General features: G+C 40.9%; 1 protein-coding gene across 4 annotated transcripts in view; it reads left to right on the top strand.

Annotated features, from left to right (window-relative positions):
• Positions 1–447: 447 nt before the first annotated feature.
• Positions 448–18,855, top strand: part of LOC135483248 (chromodomain-helicase-DNA-binding protein 1-like) — a 28,018-nt gene continuing 9,610 nt past the window's right edge. Inside the window, exons 1-32 of one of the 4 annotated variants that reach the window (XM_064763938.1) lie at positions 448–537; positions 795–917; positions 4,030–4,166; positions 4,563–4,848; positions 5,557–5,649; positions 6,302–6,477; positions 6,625–6,795; positions 7,398–7,466; positions 8,303–8,659; positions 8,929–9,029; positions 9,257–9,429; positions 9,632–9,756; positions 10,039–10,255; positions 10,538–10,627; positions 10,729–10,919; positions 11,187–11,322; positions 11,583–11,792; positions 12,186–12,338; positions 12,484–12,705; positions 12,902–13,050; positions 13,230–13,422; positions 13,649–13,825; positions 13,936–14,153; positions 14,368–14,510; positions 14,798–14,933; positions 15,129–15,279; positions 15,430–15,537; positions 15,823–16,011; positions 16,432–16,566; positions 16,841–17,125; positions 17,411–17,553; positions 18,433–18,591. In XM_064763938.1, coding sequence (XP_064620008.1) covers positions 909–917; positions 4,030–4,166; positions 4,563–4,848; positions 5,557–5,649; positions 6,302–6,477; positions 6,625–6,795; positions 7,398–7,466; positions 8,303–8,659; positions 8,929–9,029; positions 9,257–9,429; positions 9,632–9,756; positions 10,039–10,255; positions 10,538–10,627; positions 10,729–10,919; positions 11,187–11,322; positions 11,583–11,792; positions 12,186–12,338; positions 12,484–12,705; positions 12,902–13,050; positions 13,230–13,422; positions 13,649–13,825; positions 13,936–14,153; positions 14,368–14,510; positions 14,798–14,933; positions 15,129–15,279; positions 15,430–15,537; positions 15,823–16,011; positions 16,432–16,566; positions 16,841–17,125; positions 17,411–17,553; positions 18,433–18,591 — 5,102 coding nt within the window. In that variant the 5' untranslated portion in view covers positions 448–537; positions 795–908. Of the gene's footprint in view, positions 538–794; positions 918–4,029; positions 4,167–4,562; positions 4,849–5,556; positions 5,650–6,301; positions 6,478–6,624; positions 6,796–7,397; positions 7,467–8,302; positions 8,660–8,928; positions 9,030–9,256; positions 9,430–9,631; positions 9,757–10,038; positions 10,256–10,537; positions 10,628–10,728; positions 10,920–11,186; positions 11,323–11,582; positions 11,793–12,185; positions 12,339–12,483; positions 12,706–12,901; positions 13,051–13,229; positions 13,423–13,648; positions 13,826–13,935; positions 14,154–14,367; positions 14,511–14,797; positions 14,934–15,128; positions 15,280–15,429; positions 15,538–15,822; positions 16,063–16,431; positions 16,567–16,840; positions 17,126–17,410; positions 17,554–18,432; positions 18,592–18,855 lie in introns of all 4 variants that reach the window. The other 3 variants (XM_064763937.1, XM_064763939.1, XM_064763940.1) reach the window with 3 other exon arrangements.

The raw sequence follows: 18,855 nt of genomic DNA, 5'->3' as shown, positions 1-18,855 counted from the left end.
AACCTCTCTAATAAATATGTATTTTCTCTTTTACTTTCTAAAGTGTCATCTGTTTTTTTGCATCCCCATGACAATGATGTACATAGAACAACTAGTTACTTTTTTAGTAATTTTGATTGACGTTAGGTTGGTTATACTCAAAGCTTTTTAAAATAATAACCAGATAACGCGCACTCATACCAGATAACGCAGTGTAGTCTGTCCCGTTAACATTTTACAGCCACCCACCTGCAACCCGACCAAAAGCAGGCTATTTCTTCTTTTCAGGCGCAACTCACGGCTTAATAAAGAGTTCAAACCGCAGAATAAAGTATAAGGCAACTAATGACAACTGAAACGAATGCTTTATGCATCTGATATGAACAAAATGATACATTTTTTGAGAAGGGGAGAAGCTAAGCTATCCCACAATTCCACATTCTCAAATTTGGGAATAAAGAAATATGGCGGCCATATTTATTGAACATTTCTCTTTGAAGGTCTGCCACATTTTGCCGAGGATAGCACTTCGTTGAAGAGTAAATAGTCATCATATTCGTATGTAATCAATTCGATTATATATGTAGAAACCATTAAATTTCTTAATTTTGAGTTCTAGCGAAGAGAACGGTTGTGATCTTGGAGAATATCGCGGCAAGACAACCTCCGTTTTCCAAAAAAACGAGTTGCATGTTGTCGTGTTGACATCTGAAAGTTCTTCGTTTGCATCTGATGTTATGCATGCCATTTGCCAATCAAATTTCAATTTTTCGATTCCTTAATCTTCAAATTAGACGTGCTTTCTTTTATTGTAGACTGCATTGGTGGGAATAGTGCCTTTTACTGGAAATAAAAAGGCCGGAAAATTGTAGGACGCATGCGTAATCGGCACCTGGGAAATCGCGTTGCCGCATTATGCCACTTCCAGAATGAGCAAGGTAAGTGGCGAAATTACATTCTTCAACCAAGTTATGATGATATTTCGGATCATTGATCTCAAGAGAAGTACCTATGGTCATATTCGAACCCATTTCTGGTTAAATATGATGTTGGACTTTACTTATTTCCGTGGTTTTATGTGGGTGAAAAGAAGTTATTTTGAAGGAGATGGAGACCATGTACACACGAATGTACATGGGAGCATGTACAATATGTCTATCATTTCAACCCTTTCAATTTCATTTTTTAAAGAGATATAGTGGATCATGACTAATTGAATTATGAAAGGTGATCATATAGACCATGACAAAATCAGAAAATATAAATTCAAAGGTAATTCATTTGAACCAATAGCAAATAATAAATGTATTCTTTTTAACTTGCCAAGGCGACCATTTGGGACCCCACATTTTCAATGGTCCCTTAGAACCCATAATAGATGTTGGACCACCACCAAACTTCTCTAGATTCATCCCTACCCATATAACTTTCAAATGACCTTGAAATTTTAAACTTTCTCAGAGGACCCATTTTCACAAAATACCCATTTATTTAGACATATCTGACTTGTAGATGGGTCATTTATATTCTGTGGATTGTCTCTTCATAATTGCTGAATTTTCACAGAATTTCTTCCCAGATTTTCTCTTGAAACCATGAAAGTGATTTTGGTATGCTTTAAGGCTGAAACCCAGCTATAAGATTTGATATTGTGTCCTTTTATGAAGAATTACGATACTTCTTGTGACTTCAGAATTTGTCCTCTAACTTTTTGCTCCTACTGTCGTATAAATGAGAGATGTCATATTCTCCTCTCTGATCAACTTCTGTTAAGTGGGCAACAACCAACATGCAAGTCCTAGTTGGTTTCTTCAACTGCAATAAGCAGAATGGAAACTAAATGTATTTCTGGGCTCTTTCTTGGGAGTTTCTAGACAGTTTCCAGACTTGAGAATGTTCATGAAACGTTGTGTCGGTAAGCCCCACTCTAAATCAGGAACTGCTTTTTGCCCAACAAGACAAATTGAAAGCCTAGATGAATATATAGAAATATGCCTTTTGTTTCTACATCATTTTAACAAAATGTAACCAAAATATTGCTTTATTTTCCTCAAAATCAAGGGGCCGTAAAATACCTGCTGAATTGCCGATTTGTATTGATGACCTGATGCCCTATATCAAATTCTTGTTCTGCTGCTTTTCCATCATGGAATTGATGGGCAGAATAATCTCCTTAGAAAAATGTTTTGTTTCCCTGGCCTCCAGTTTAAACCTAGCAGTTGTATTAGGTTACCTTTCATTCCTGTAAAAAGCATTCTCTCTATTATTACAAAGCAAAGCCTGGGCAGGTAAAATATTCATAACGGTGACATTTCCAATGACCCCCCCCCCAAGTCTGCAATATAAATATTCAACTCAGGGTCATCTGGTGGATAAACAGGTGGCCCACAAAAGGAGAGGCTAGCTGGCCTTTGGCGATTAACTTCAGTTAATGTTACATAATGTCCCCCCTCCCCCCAAAGAAAACACACATTGATGTAATTTCACACCAACAAATGAAACTTGTACCATTTAGACCAGAACGTCTGAGCTACTGGCTGAATCTATCACATCAGTGCTCTAGCAATAAGTGAGAGGCCCTCCTGGTTGACTCTTCTTAAACACACCAGTGCATCGCAATTGGGACACTGATTGAATCTTCTAACACATCAGTTCTCTGCAATGAAACTACTTATTGAATCTAATATGATCTCTGCAATTGCGTTACTTGTTGAATCTTCAAACACACCAGTGCTCTGCTAGGTCCTACTGGTTGCCTCATTCTCAAACTGGCTGGTACTCAGCTCAACAGTAAGTCCTCTTCAATTGGGTTACTGGTTGAGTCTGAGACATCAGTGCTCGGCAATTAGAGCTTCTGGCCTAATCTTACACGTCAGTGCTGTGGAATCAGCATACTAGTTAAATCTAACACATTATCAGTGCTCTGCAGTTGAGCTACTGCTGTTGTCTAACATGTAAGAGCTCTGCAATTGAGCTGCTGGTTCAATCAAAAACATCAGTGCTCTGCCATTGAGCTGCTGGTTCAATCTAACACATCAGTGCTCAGCAGTTGAGTTACTGGTTAATCTATCATATCAGGGCTCTGCAATTGAGCTGCTGGCTGAATCTAAAACATCAGTGCTCCGCCATTGAGCTGGTTAGATCTAACACATCAGTGCTCAGCAGTTGAGTTGATGGTTTAATCTGACACATCAGTGCTCTGCAATTGAGCTACTGGCAGAATCTAAGATGTCAACGCTCTGGAATTGAGCGACTGGTTGAATCTAACACATCAGTGCTCAGCAATTTATAGCTGCTGGTTGAATCTAACTCATCAGTGCTCTGCCATTGAGCTGCTGGTTCAATCTAACGCATCTGTGCTCAGCAATTGAATTCCTGGTTGATCTAACACATCAGTGCTCTGCAATTGAGCTGCTGGCTGAATCTAAGACATCAACACTCTGGAATTTAGCTACTGGTTGAATCTAACACAGCAGTGCTCAGCAATTTATAGCTGCTGGTTGAATATAACACATCAGTGCTCTGCCATTGAGCTGCTGGCTAAATCTAAGACATCAACACTCTGGAATTTAGCGACTGGTTGAATCTAACACCACAGTGCTCAGCAATTTATAGCTGCTGGTTGAATATAACACATCAGTGCTCTGCCATTGAGCTGCTGGTTCAATCTAACACATCTGTGCTCAGCAATTGAATTCCTGGTTGATCTAACACATCAGTGCTCTGCAATTGAGCTGCTGGCTAAATCTAAGACATCAACACTCTGGAATTTAGCTACTGGTTGAATCTAACACAGCGGTGCTCTGCACTTGAGCTGCTGGTTGTATCTAATGCATCTGTGCTCTGCACTAGAGCTGCTGGTTGTATATAACACACAAGTGCTCTACAATTGTGGTGCTGGTTAAAACTTAAACATCAGTGCTCTGCGACTGACCCTTGACGACATGACAAGTACTTGCAGTTTAACTAGTCGGTGGCCACTTTCAAGAAATTTGCTTTGAAGAACTGGTTGTGCAATGAGGTGACCTGCATGTGTTTCTTTCATTGCAGTTGTTCAGTGGGTTTAACACGAATCTGTTTGGACCTCCTCCTGAGGACGAGGAAGATGATGAATCGAAGAAAGGTGACCACAAGAGTGGATCGAGTAGTTCAGACTCTGCCTCGGATTCGGATGGCTCTGAATCAAGGTATGCAAAACTTTGGTTTCAATATTTGTGATGCACAAATGATTCAGTCTTTTGCTGTGCATCTTCCTCCTCTTTGCGTTCACTGGAGTGTCAAGCCCAATTTGGTCTGCAAGATGCAATTCCTGATATTCAAAATGAGTGTATAATTTCCAGTTACAAATTTTCGGAGGATTTGAGAAGGGCAGGGTAAGCGCCCTTCTGTAATAGAAAATGCATGCATAAGCTGTCGTAAAAAAGTCAGGGAGCACTTTTATGGGGCCATGGTGCTGTGCCCTTCCATCTAGTTTTGTCTGGAAAAACGTTAAATAGTTCATTTTACTTTATACTTGAAAATAATATTTAGTTTTCCCTACCATCTTTCACTGGTGTTTTCAATTGAATTATTATTCTTTGCAGCAACTCGAGCTCTGGGTCCGGCTCTGGGTCAGGATCGAGTTCAGACAGCAATAGTAACAGCGGCTCAGGCAGTGGGTCCAACTCAGACAAGAAATCCGACAGTGACGATGGAGGTGGCGACGACCAGTCAGATAAATCAGACAATGACGACCAAAATTCAGATTCGATGCAAGTCGATGAAAGGGATTCCAGTGGAACAGACGATGATCACAATAGGGGGTCGAAAAATGGGGCGCCGAGAGTTGGCAGGAGTCGCAAAGAAAGCACAACAGAGGATATCAAAAAGGTAGAGTGGTTCTCTTAAATGATAGTCATTTTGCCCAGGAGATGGGCAGGTTAAGTTTACTCTAAGTGTTGGTCCTGCAGTTAGTGACTCTTTTCAAGTGATTTTGTCAAGTCTTATCTTACTTTTCTGACTGAAAAATATTGATTTTCATAATTTATGTGCCATTTTTGAGAATTATGAATAAAAAGTTTTGTGACCATCTTTGGCTAGCAAGCAAGCCAGAGTTGATGGTTTTTGTGCATGCTGAATTTTATTTTGACATTTTACGCAAATTTTGATGCCCAATTGGAAAAAAAAATTAACATAATATATGCAGTTAATGTGTTGCTTGAATGTTGAGGTTTACTATGAGTTAGACTGGAACATTTTCGAGTTGGAACTTAGTTTTGCTGCTGGCCTGTGCTGTGTCCGGCATTTCAATGTCCTGTGAAGTGTTACTGATAAATTTATTAGGCAATATTCTTTTTTCGTTATCTGATCCTAGATGTGAGGAAGGTTTTTATTGATTAATGACCATGTACCTATTCCAACGAATATTTTGGTTATACTATAAGGAGCGAGGGGGGTTGTTAATAATTGGTAGTTGTGTAGTGTTCATTTAAAACTACATGTTGTTGTTTGGTTGCCAGTGTCTTTCTGTATTGCATGTTACTTTGTACTTATTTCTACGGAATAATTAGCCGGTTATTTTGCTAACATATTTTGCAGGCAATGGAAGAATGCCCCGACCTTTACGGCCTTCGTCGATCGGGGAGGGCCAGAAAAGAACCCGAGCGACTCACAGTAAAAAAAACAAAAGGGGTAAGAACCACTATTGCCTTTCGCATTTGTTTAGTACATTAAGGACACCTTGGAAATGACAACTGAGACTGATGTCTTGATTACCCTGGTACAGTTGTCAAATTTACTTGAAATTACCAATTAAGGACCAAATGCGATGGCCTTAACAGAGAGGTGTCAGCTACATGTATACAATACACATTTGTACAAGAAATGTTCTACAGCACAATGGAACCACACTTGGCAGACACCGCTCTATTAAGGACACTTGTTTTGGGCCCAAAGCTGTTGTTACCTTTCAAAATACTCCTCTTTGATCAGGACACCTCTTTAATAAGGACAGAATAAGTCAGTTCCAATGGTGTCCTTAAGAGAGAGGTTCTACTCTATTTGTTTTCCGTTGCTGTATTTTCATAGGATGCAGTTCTTCATTCTTCATTCTTTTCATTGAAATCAAAATGAAATTTGTAAGAAATCTAAATCAAATGTTGACATTGAATGGGTTTTTGATGTAAATCCTCAAACCAGTAAAAAAACCAGTCTTCAAAGTTTATTAAGGATGATCTTCGTCTGCTACAAATTTTCATATTGGCTGCTTATGAACATGTATGGAAATAACTTGACCTTCTTTTTGGAGACTAAAACATTTTCTTGCACCTTTCTTTAATTGCAGGATGATGATGATTCAGATGAGGGTGGAAGAGGGAAAAAGCGGAAAGGGCCCGGACGAAGGTCGTGTAAAACAAAGTCCCTTGATAGTGACCAATCAAGTAGTGATAGTAGTGATGACAGCAGCAGCAGCAGTAGTAATGATTATCAGCCAACAAGAGGCAGGAGTGGGGGTGGAAGGTATGCGCTACGTATTTCTGGAGTTGTGAAAACATCGAGCTGTTCATCGAAGTAACAGAACTAACGATCATACTTCTGAGCCTATATTTCGAGTGACCTTCTACCACCTTGATTGATGATTGACAATATGCTTTCTTCCAAATTCAGAAATCAGAGACCAAGACGAACAGCCACAAAACCCCGGGGTCGGACGTCGCGAAACAGTAACAGCAATCAACGCAAGAGGTCCTCGGCTGCAAGTGAAGATGAATATTCTGATAGTGATATAGATGTGCCAGGGAGATCTACATCTCGGAGAACAACAACAAAGTCTGTCAGGTAAGCAAAATGTAACTGTCTGGTTGCTCTGAAGCTAATGACTGATGAAATCACTGGACTTGTTGAAGGAGTGTGTTTTCTTCTAGTTTCATCTTGGCAACCCATATTTCTTTTAGAAGACAGATCTGACTCTAAAGAAATTAGGCAGTGCTAGGAGGATAGAAGGTGTCAAATGCTGTAAGGAGTGCTTTCTGCATTGTGAGAACTTGGAGGACTGACTAGACAAGTCTTGAAAAGTAATAGCACTCCACACTTAGGTTACAAATGGCTCAGAGAGTATGTCATGACGGCCAAAATGAAGTCCAAATTCAGACAAATTTGTTGTCATGTGTCTGTCGCACAATACAGAATTTTGTCCAAGATCGGGGTAACCCGTGATTGTTACGTCATGAGTGCGGAGTGCTATTCTTAAAAGAACTGATGTCAGAGGTGGATGCAGTTAAACAGGTCCAATGATAGGCAGTTGGTCAAATCATCTTGCTTGAGGTGTAAAAGAGGACACAATAGTAACTCTTGCCAAGATGGTGTTCTGAACAATCTTGTGTCCGTGGTTGCTATGGATGTGTTGTGTGCGACTGACTGTTTCCTCTGTTGTTCCTAAGGGGCAAGAAGAGTAACCCAAGGACGTCAAGGGCGTCACGCGTAAGAAGGAAACAAGCTGCAAAAGTTAGGTGAGACTATTCACTAGTCTTCCTAGTCTGATGCATTGTGACTTCATTACTAACTGTTTGCTTCATTTTGACTCCCTGTGGTTATTTTACGAGCTTTTAGTGAAACCTGTCACCTTTGCTTGTTTCTGTCTTGCTGTGTCTTTATTTCATCACTGTTGCTGCAACATGTAGCATGGCTGAGCCTGGGATGATATAACCCCCCATTGTAAGCACTACTATTAGTCTTGATGATAGATAAATACTTGGGAAGACTAGGCTTGCATTTAGTAAACAATTCTAGTGTTAGTTTAGTTATGTTTCTTTGTGTAGGCTGATCTGCTTGTTTTCCCTTACCGCCTGCTTTACAAGGACTGCATGTTTTTGCTGCATCCCACATTGCAAAATTCATTCTTCAATCATCATTTTGTTTTGTCCGAGTGGCTGCCACAGCTGCAAAGTCTGCATCATTGGCGTGGAATGTAGTTCACTGTCTTGCACTAACAAACAGAATGCAGACTCCCTACTGACAGAAGTTCAAAGACAGTGACAGTTAGTGCATGATTGCTTCAGTCCTATCAGCATGGGAGTTGGAGTTTTTGTTCCTAACTGGGGCTTGAGATCACTCTCGATTCTGGTCGGTTCAGAGAATGATGTCACCTGTCGGCTGCCTGCAGCTCAGTGGACATTGATAACCAAGTGACTGGTGTACATCACTAAAACATGCACCAGTACAAAGAGTTTGGACAATTCTCGGTAGATAGGTGAATCGTTTCAGCTTTTGGTCAATCAGAGTGCTATGTGGCGGCAGATGTTCATCCAGATGAATTCCATCCCAATCTTTGTTTATTTACTTGCAGTTACAAGGAGCAGTCAGATGCTGCTACAGATTCGGATGAAATCATGGAGGCTGCCCCTTCAAAAATAACTGAAAATGAGGGATCAGAAACAATTGAAAGGGTACTTGATTTTAGAATCGGACGAAAGGGGGCAACAGGTAGCAGAACTACTTTCTATAACTGTGAGGACAATGGTGATCCGAACATTGGTGTGGACCCTGAGACTGAGGAGACGGAACCTCAGTATCTTATCAAGTGGAAGAAGTGGGCTCATATACATAACACTTGGGAGTCCGAGACCAGTTTAATGGAGCAGAAAGCCAATGGCATGAAGAGACTGGAAGCTGCCAAGAAAAAACATCAGGAGATTTTGGATTGGTAAGGAGTTGAGAAAATCTCTCATACATTTCAAGTCCACTGTTGAAATGGCCAGCACTTCTATCATCCTCTCTATTTTAAGCACCAGAGACCTTCGCAAAATTCCCCCAATGGGATATGATACTTCCAAATGGTGTGATGGTGATCTGTAGTTTATGCACTGACCGCCATAGGAATGCTGCTGGCTCTCCTATCATTGGGGAGCTTGACAGTAGTCTTAAGAAATAATAGGTTGTGCTTCTTAACCCTCTCATTTTCTTTGATTGAAGGAAGGCGTCTGCAATCCCTGAAGATCTTGAATACTACGAGTGCCAACAGGAGATGTCAGAAGATCTCTACAAACAGTATAGAGTTGTTGAAAGAATCATAGGTATGTATGACGAGAATAAATCAAACTCAAATTGATGCATGGGTCATTGCTATGGAATTCTACTATGGCTCTTCAAAAATGGGAGCCCGTGTTTAGCAGATCGAATCAAGCTGAACATCGGTAGGCAGAGCTTTGAAAACGTTTTTGTGAACAGATAATTGGAAGTAACATTTTGTCCTAGTGATCATCACTTTCATAAATCTCTCATGTTGATTGTCTAATTTCAGCCTGTCAGCCGGGTACAGTGAGTGAAAATGACTACCTGTGTAAATGGCAAGGTTTACCCTACTCGGAGTGTGATTTGGAAGATGGAGATCTTGTCATGAGGAAGTTCAAAGACGAGGTGGATGAATTCCACCTGAGGAACAAGTCTCAGAAAATACCGTCAAAAGTTTGCAGGGTAAGAGTGCTCATCTTGATGTACATCCGAAGGTACTAATACATGTACTCCATCTTTTTTGTGGAGTATCATGAGATACGCTCAAAGAATCTGTTTGCAAAAGTGTGTTAGGCTTTTCATCAGTGAACAGCTGTTATGACTGATCAACCAAAAGAATCAATCTTTCTGTCGCTTTCTGACCCCATGTGATAATTCTTTCCAGGCCCTGAAAGTCCGTCCAAAGTTCCAGCGCCTAAATGATCAACCTGAATATGTTGGCAGTGAAACTTTGATCCTTCGAGATTATCAGTTGAATGGTTTGAATTGGTTAGCTCATGCTTGGTGCAAGTAAGTGGTTTTTATTGAAGACTTAAAGAAACATGGCAATTTTTCATCAGACTGAAATGGTAACCTTACTGGTAACCTGTTTGTTCTGGATTAATGAGTGATACACAGCAGTACTTTGATAAAGTTTGTGAATGGTTGAAAATGATCTAATACTGGCTGTTGTTTGTGTCCGTGGGCCTTTTTAGCCCCTTACTAGGAACTGTAGAATTGTGTTCTGCTACTTAGAAGAAGTCTGTAATTGTAAAATGGCCAAGTACCTTCCCCTTTGGTTATGTTTTACAGGTCAAACAGTGTAATCCTTGCCGATGAGATGGGTTTGGGCAAGACCATCCAGACAATCGCCTTCTTGTCATATCTCTTCCATCAACATCAGGTCTATGGACCGAGTCTACTTGTAGTCCCTCTCTCGACTGTGGTTGCCTGGCAGAGGGAGTTTGCACAGTGGGCACCGATGTTGAATGTTGTGGTGTATTTAGGAGATATTAACAGTAGGAATATAGTAAGTTTTCATAGAAGCGCCTCACTTTGCGTATGACCTTTGACAACTCACTTAACTTTGGTATTGTAATCCTTTGAATGAGATGGAAAGCATGGACATCTCGTAGCTTGCAGGTAGGCCAGAGAAGCAGATCATACCATCCAAGTGAAGCTTGTGATGGACTCCTTGCCAATAAGCCTAATTGACACCGAACTGTAATAGTATGCAAGCTCTGTAAGGCTCAATACCGTGGAAAGCTTCCTGAAGTGCAAAGAATCTAAACTTCGTACTTTCCAATTTCAGATTCGGGAAAAGGAGTGGTGTCATCCTGGGAACAAGCGGTTAAAATTCAATGTGCTCATTACAACATATGAAATCCTACTCAAGGATAAGGTAAGTGATTGCATATTACTCATGGTCAAATGATTCTGATTCTGAATGAAAGACTTTCATGGCTATGACATCCAATTGTTTACTTTTCCTCTCTATTGCAGTCTTTCTTAGGAAATGTGTCTTGGGCTTTCCTTGGTGTGGATGAGGCTCATCGGTTAAAAAATGACGACTCGTTGCTGTACAAATCACTGATAGACTTTGACACGAATCATAGATTACTTATAACTGGTACTCCGCTGCAGAACTCACTCAAAGAACTCTGGTCATTGCTGCATTTTATAATGCCCGATAGGTAAGTCCTGTACATGTTGATTTTAGACTCCGACACTCCAGTGCATTGCAGCTGTGCATAGACCAATGGTTTGAGTCTACTCAAACACAAAATACGCACTGCAGCAGAGTTTGGGGCTCAAAAGTAAATTTCATCGAAACACTTGCGTTTTAAAATTGAACAAAATTCGACTAGAAAAAGCCCTTTTTGCCATGACATTCAGTTGTGAAATAGGGAGTAGCTGGTTGACCTTATGAACTGATTTCTTGAGTTGTTCTCTGATTTCAGGTTTCCAGAGTGGGAAGAGTTCGAGGAGAAACATTCCTCGTCAGACAAAACTGGTTTTGCTAGTCTCCACAAAGAACTTGAACCATTCCTTATACGAAGAGTGAAGAAAGATGTCGAAAAGTCACTGCCAGCAAAGGTAAGTCTATGTTTTGTTCGGTCTAATGTTGACGAAAGCTTATCAGTTATATTCAGATCATGAAACTTATAAGACCTTATTCCAATTCATTTTCCAGCTGCGGTGGCTGCTGCTCAACTATGCTCATAAGTGTAGGTCCTTTAAATGATATTTCAGCTTCCACCTAGTCATGCTAATTGGTAATTTGAATTGCCAAATACCTGCTGAGAACACCCTTTTAGAATCAGGTCTTAACAAAACATCAAAATATTTGCTTGCAGGTTGAACAGATCCTGCGGGTAGAGATGTCCTCCATTCAGAAGACATACTACAAATGGATCTTGACGAAGAACTACCGAGCGCTGACCAAGGGTGTCAAGGGCAGCATGACATCGTTTGTGAATATTGTGATGGAGTTGAAGAAATGTTGTAATCATGCATATCTAGTGCGGCCGCCAACGGACGATTCAGAGCAAGTTGATAACTTCCAGGTCAGTTGTTGTTTTGCCCTGTAGGATCAGTAGACCTATGAGAAATGTGTTCAGATTCATTTTTAAAAGTGGACAGTGTTCTGCTCAATTTTGGCTTCAATTTTTGTCTGAAGGATCAAATTGATTTAGCGTTTCTCTTTCCTGACATTGCATTTGCCGGTAAATAGTCAGAAGACAAGTATCTTTGGCAGGTAATCTTTTTGTCTATAGTTACAAACCTTTTGATTTGGTAATGAAGAGAGACTTTGAGCAAACTCATTCAAAATCAACGTTTGTATGGGTTTCTCAGAATATTCAGCAATCCTGCTTGAAGGGTTGATTCTGCCAGGTGCTAAACTGTGTTCAAAAGTGTAATCTGATGGAAATGTAACAATCCTTCTTCCTTCCCTTCAGAATCTAATCAAGAGCAGTGGAAAACTGATCTTATTGGACAAGTTACTGCTACGACTGAGAGATACTGGTCATCGGGTGCTCATCTTCTCACAGATGGTCCGAATGTTGGATATCCTAGCAGAGTATTTACAGTTCAGGCATTTCCCTTTCCAGGTAAGTAAGGTTCAGGGCTGGGGGTCTGGGAACTTGTTCTTTTTTGTCTGATCTTAACTCTAAACAGGAGCTTCAGATTGATCAACAGAATAGATTACTTATTCTCTGAACTTCTTGCTAATCTTTACCCTATTAAATATTTCAGCGACTCGATGGCTCTATACGAAGTGAACAAAGAAAGCAAGCACTTGACCATTTTAACGCAGAAGACTCGGCTGATTTCGTTTTCCTGTTATCAACACGAGCTGGTGGTCTCGGGATCAACCTGGCTACAGCAGATACAGTCATCATCTTCGACAGTGACTGGAACCCTCAAAATGACCTGCAGGCTCAGGCCAGGGCCCATAGAATTGGCCAGAAAAATCAAGTGAGTTCGCTTCTATTTTCCTTTCTCACTCAGGGAGCGAAAATGAAACTCAATATGAATGGGAAACGGTTGCTATTCAGCAGATCACAAATAAATTTCTCCTTTGCTTTTGCTTTGACATGGAATACAAAGCATGGAAGATTTTCTGGAAAATGATGTTGCAACCGATATTGTATTGGCTATTGTTGTCTTTTAGGTGAGTGTGTATCGTCTGGTTCACAAGTCGACTGTGGAGGAAGATATCATAGAACGTGCCAAAAAGAAGATGGTCCTGGACCATCTGGTTATACAAAGGATGGATACCACCGGGAGAACAGTGCTCAATCGAGGAGCAGTGCCATCAAGGTAAAGAAAGCATTTTTTCCTCCGTCCTTTTCAGCTGGCTCACTCTTGGTGGTAGTGCGTCACACTTCAGTTTCAGTTTCTTTCTAGAGATGCAGAATTTCACTTTCTGGTTGATGTTTTTGTGGTTGTTGATACAGATTCGTTACTCTGAAAATAATTTTTGGTGTGTTTTTTTTCAGCAATAGTACAAATCCATTTAACAAAGCTGAACTGTCTTCAATCTTAAAATTTGGTGCTGAAGATCTGTTCAAGGAGTCAGAAGATGATGACAATGAGCCGCAGGTGGATATCGATGAAATCCTAAAGCGAGCAGAAACAAGGGATGTCGAGGAACCTACGGGGCCTGCGAATGACTTGCTGTCTCAGTTCAAGGTACGCTCCATTTTGGGTGACTGAGTGGGGGCAGTTTTTGGGGTGAGAGTGGGCAGATTGCTGTATTGATAGACTGTCATGCCTTTTGGCATTTTCAGTTGCACTATATCACGTACCTTTTCTGCCAAGGGGAGAGAGAGCTGCTTGCTGCAGACTTAGCAGAATTTCTGAAACTGTCTAGAAACCTTAGAACTCTTCCTGACTTATTCCTTCAATTTACTTCTAGGTTGTAAGCTTGGACAACATGGAAGATGAGGAGATTGAAGATATTGCGTCTGTCCACGGGCGTGATTGGGATGATATCATCCCCGAGAAGGATCGTAAGAAAGTAGAGGATGATGAGCGACAGAAGGAGCTCCTACAGTTACATTTACCACCACGGCAAAGGAAGAAGATTCAACCAGTAAGATATTTCCTCAGTTTTGATATCAGTTGAGTAGAAGTTGGAAATCATCAAGAAGATGTGGACATCATCGGGATACTTGGGCAATAATATCTTCTCTTTCTTTTCAGCAATTGACGTTTGACTCAGACCAGGAGACGAAATCAAGGGGTCGGAAGAAACAGGATGATTTGAGTTCAGATTCGGATTCGGATTCATCTATGGACGGAAAACCTCGGAAACGTGGTCGGCCGCGGACAGTCACAAAAGATATGATCAAGGGATTCAGTGACCAAGAAGTGCGGCGGTTCATAAAAAGTTTTAAGAAATTTGGTGCTCCACTTGAGAGGTAGGTGCACTCGGTGAAAGTTTTGACTAGACGGTGCATCAACGTGTTGTTTCGTCTGCATTCAGGGTGAGTGAACCTATGTGGAGTTGTAAATGGCCTCAAGACAAGACTTTGTCTTTAGAATCTCTGACTGATGAGTTAAGATGGCTGGGAGGGTCAGAATGAACGCCAACAAGAAGAGAATGAGCATATATCTTTTATTTTGGCATTTCAGGCTTGATGCAATAGCATGTGATGCAGAGCTACAAGAGAAGTCTCAAGTTGATTTGAAGAGGTTGGGTGAGAAAATCTGGCAGGATTGTGAGACGGCCATGCAGGAGTATAACGCAAAGTTAGAAGAAGATCCCACATTTGACTGTAAGTTTGACTGGTCAACCTGTTCGCATTGAGCGACTTTTCTGTAACAAAGAAACCACCAAGGTTCAGCATGATATTGAACTCCAGACCTTAGGATTACGAGGCAATCACTCCACCAACTGAGCTAAGGGGAAATTCCATCTAGTCTGGATTTGGAGGAATGATGCCACAACCACAGTTCTTACACCTGTTGTGCTTTCTTCACCAGTATCCCCTTTCTGACCACCCCAAGCTGATATAATTGGGTTTATGGCATTTGAACCTAATTCTGTTGGTTTCTCTTTCAGCTCAAAAGAAGTCTCACCGAGGTCCCACTGTCACATTGAGTAAAGTGAAAATCAATGCTAAGTCTGTGATACAAGCAGTTCATGATTTGGAGACGCTACAGAAAGTTATTCCGGGGAAAAGGGACGAGAGAAAAGAGTAAGTCTGTTCAAGAAATAAAACCACACGTGAAGGTCTCAGAACTGAAATTGAGACTGATAGGGTGAAGGCACTAACTGGTGAATAAGGCATGACTGATAGTCTTCAGTCTTTCATCCTCGCATAATGCAGCTATTGGGAATATATTCGATCAGTTTCATCATTTATTGATTCTAAAATGTTTGATTATTCCAGGTGGAAAATGACTGCCAGAACGAAAGCTGTGCATTGGGACTGTAATTGGGAGGTGGAGGATGATAGCCATCTTCTCAAAGGCATTTATGAATATGGAATGGGAAGCTGGGAATCCATCAAAATGGACCCCAATTCAGATCTTCATGACAAAGTAAGTGATTGTGGCAACAAAGTAGACAATGTGCAGCTAAGTTCATTGATATCCAGACAAAGCCTTATTGCATTTAGGTGTAGCAGATCTAGGTTGTGGGATAAGGCTCTTCTGGAAACATCATAATGAATACTTCCGTCTTATTTTCAGATTTTACCGGATGGCGATTTGAAACCACAGGCCAAGCATTTGCAATCACGGGCCGATTACTTGCTCAAGGTGCTAAAAAAGCAAGTTGATCAGCAAAATAGTGGCGAGGTATGTTATGACATGTTTTCTCTTATGACACTTATTGCAAAAGAAAGAAAGGCAAATATATTGTTGACCAAAGCATCTGTTTTTGGCTGCCAAAAGTGCTGTGCTTGATATGGTTGTTATAAAGGCAAATTATATCTTACAACTCGTCTGATTCTGTCTGCAGCCAGTACCTCTTCTGCTATGAGGGAAGAAAGTGGTTGTTGACATGACTCATAAACTGTTGAGAGAATCTGTTTTCACTCTTGATGTATTACATGTTCAAACCTCTGATTCATCATGTTGAAGGTCCCTAAGCCAAGAAAGCAGCGAAAACCAAAAATGAAGAAGGAAATCGATGAAAAGAAAGAAAACATCCATGTGGCGATGGGATCAGACACGTCAGATGAGGGAGTGATCGATAAAACGCCAGCTGTCTCCAAAAAAAAGAAAAAGAGATTAAAGAAAGAGAATTCCAGTGAATCAAAGAATAATAAGGTGAAGTCCGAAGTTAATGATAAGGAGGACAAACCTGACAAGACCAATAGTGTAAGACTGCTGTGCTTTTTATTCTGCATGGTGTGATAAAAAACGCAACAGTCATCCCCTACCAGATTTACTTCCTTCACTTCATTTAAAAGGGTGTGAGCTGAAAGTTGATTCTTCACTGGCTTTGGTGAGACTAGGCTCACTGTCCAGTTTTCTTTTTACTGTTTACATTGGCATTTGCCTGTACTTGTTTCTGCTGTTGAAAGCTTTCCTTATTGTTTTGTTGCTACAGATGTTGTGAAAATCCAAAATCTCTAAAGTTTCAGAGTGAATTTCTGTTTCATCCTTCAGAAATCTATGTCAAAACTCACTCAGAATTCTAGATCATTAAAAATCGTAATTTCAATGGCCGTCTGCTTCACTCTTCAGGAAAAGAAGAAAAAGAAGGAGAAGAAAGTTGATACATCTGGACCAATGCATTTCACTGCCAATGCTGAACCCGTTGCCATTTCCCTCGAATCCTCCAATTTCGATGCTGAGCTGGAGCCTGGGATATTTGAAGAGGTAAGTTGACTGCATTTCACATGAAAATGTACAATGTAGGTGGTTTCTTCAGTCATACTGATAAACAATTGGCAGAAACACTTGCATACCAATAGTGAAATGTGTAATTCATCGGTTGTTAGCATTGGATTATGGCAATGAAGTCGACCCAGTTCTGTTTTTTTTGCTTGATATCAGAAAATCCTTTTCTGACCATGACAACAACTTCAGTGTTCTGTTTCTGTTGATATGTTTACAACTGTGCTCAATATTACTGTATCATTTATTTGTGTAGTGTAAAGAAAAGATGCGGCCGGTGAAAAAGGCCCTGAAACAGCTCGATAATCCCGAAGAAGGTTTGAATGATAAGGAACAACTGGATCACACGAGGAGGTGCCTACTCAAGATTGGTGACAGAATCTCAGAATGCCTTGCCGAGTTCACAGATCTAGAGAAGATTAAGGAGTGGAGAAGTTTTCTATGGGTATTTGTATCCAAGTTTACCGAATTTGATGCCAAGAAGTTATTCAAGTTATACAAACATGCGGTGAAGAAACGAGATGACCAAAAGCAGGAGGAGGTATGTTGGAGACATTTTGATCAGAGGGGTGGCTTGGATGATTGGCTTTGAACAGCTCCATGGGTTAGACCTGAGCGCAAATGTCACCATAAATTGACTTCCCTCTAAAGTTGATGTCGAACGCAAGTTGCCTTGTGTCAGAGTAAGAAATTCATCAAGCTTTTGGTTTCTGAACCATTGTAACTCATTGAATCTGTTGGCCATGATAACAGCACTGGCACATATTCAGTTGCTCATGCAGTTATGGCATTGATAATATTCAATGCTTTTCTCTTCCTATTCCAGACCCGGAAATCTTACATCAAGGCAAATGCTCACAAAAAGCATGATTCGCATAGCGGCTCGTATGGTGAACACAAATCAAAAGACAAAGCCCTACAACAGAGATCTCACACCAACCCTGATCGCAATGACAGAAATCGTGAAGGGTAAGACCATTTTACGATCTCCTCTTACTCCCTAACCTCTGTAGATTTCCGACTCTGTGCTGTTCCCTTATCATTCCTCGTTATGAAGGTTAAGTGGTAAAGCATGTCTGTGCCTCTTGCATGAGGTAGATGAAATTTCACAACATTCTCAGTGGATTATTCCATTGCTAGTTGTATTTTTTTTCTACATTTTATTTTTTCTTCGTCTAGTCACCTTAATATTTCTAGTCAATGTGTATCTGTATGTTTTAAAAATGTGTAGTGCATGTGCAGGTTTTCTACCAGTTAGGGTTGAGAATGTAGGAAATAGTCGGGGAAGCGAGCTTTTAACATCTGCTTTGAGCACCAAAAAAACTGACAAATCTCAATTTTACTCCTAAGACTGAGGTATTGGGATTTGGATTTTATTGGATGAGAAACACCTTATTCATAATAGATCACTACAGTCTTGGCATCACAACACTCACACTGATATTCAATCCCTCACAAATGTCATCCTGGTGGAAAGCCTGATGTCCACTTTCCAAGTTCTGCTCATCAGTGCAGTCTAAACTATTTTCTCATCTATTGTGTCAATTTCTTTGAATAACTTTTTCTGAAAATTATTTGGTCAAGTGTTGTAAGGTCAGGTCAGCTGGTCCCTTTCATAACCCCCTAGCACTGCTGATTCACTTATTTTTGCTTCGGAAAGACAAATTTGTACCTAGACATGAACCACCATGAGTCCTCTGTTCCTTGATTGGACCCTGAAACATTAAGTGGCGGTGGACCCTTACGAACTGGGGACCCAGTTCACCTCCTATGTGAAGGCAGCTGCCCTCAAACCAAGGCCCCTCCCAAATCTTACACCTCATCCAAAGTGCAGTTTTTATTGTCCAGGCAGCCAAACGGTCCAAACAAATATGGGAGTCAGTCGTCCAGAAATGGGCTGGGAGGTCCAAGGGAGGCTAACCGTGATGGTTCTACTGGCCCCACGCCAGCAGACAGGTGGTACCAAGCTAGTCCCTTAACAAAGGCTGAAGACATACGCCGCAACCGGTAAGATTGGTTTTGTTACTGATTTTGACTAACTCTGTTCACATTCAGAGTGTGCCACCAGAAAAGCAACTTACATCAAAGGTAAACATTTGCCTTGCTGTTGTGAGTGCTTGTTGAAGCTTTGAGTTACCAGGCAACTAGGTTGTGTTTAGTGTGCTTGAAAGTCACCAGGTGGCAGCATGAGAGCCTGGCCCCTGGGGCCTGCTTTCCATAGGTAACCCTGGGGCTCTAGCTGCTGATAATCAGTAAGTGAATTTGATATCC

Source organism: Lineus longissimus, chromosome 2, assembly GCF_910592395.1.
Source record: "Lineus longissimus chromosome 2, tnLinLong1.2, whole genome shotgun sequence".
Lineage (NCBI taxonomy): Eukaryota > Metazoa > Nemertea > Pilidiophora > Heteronemertea > Lineidae > Lineus > Lineus longissimus.
This window is presented reverse-complemented; position numbering and strand designations above follow the sequence as displayed.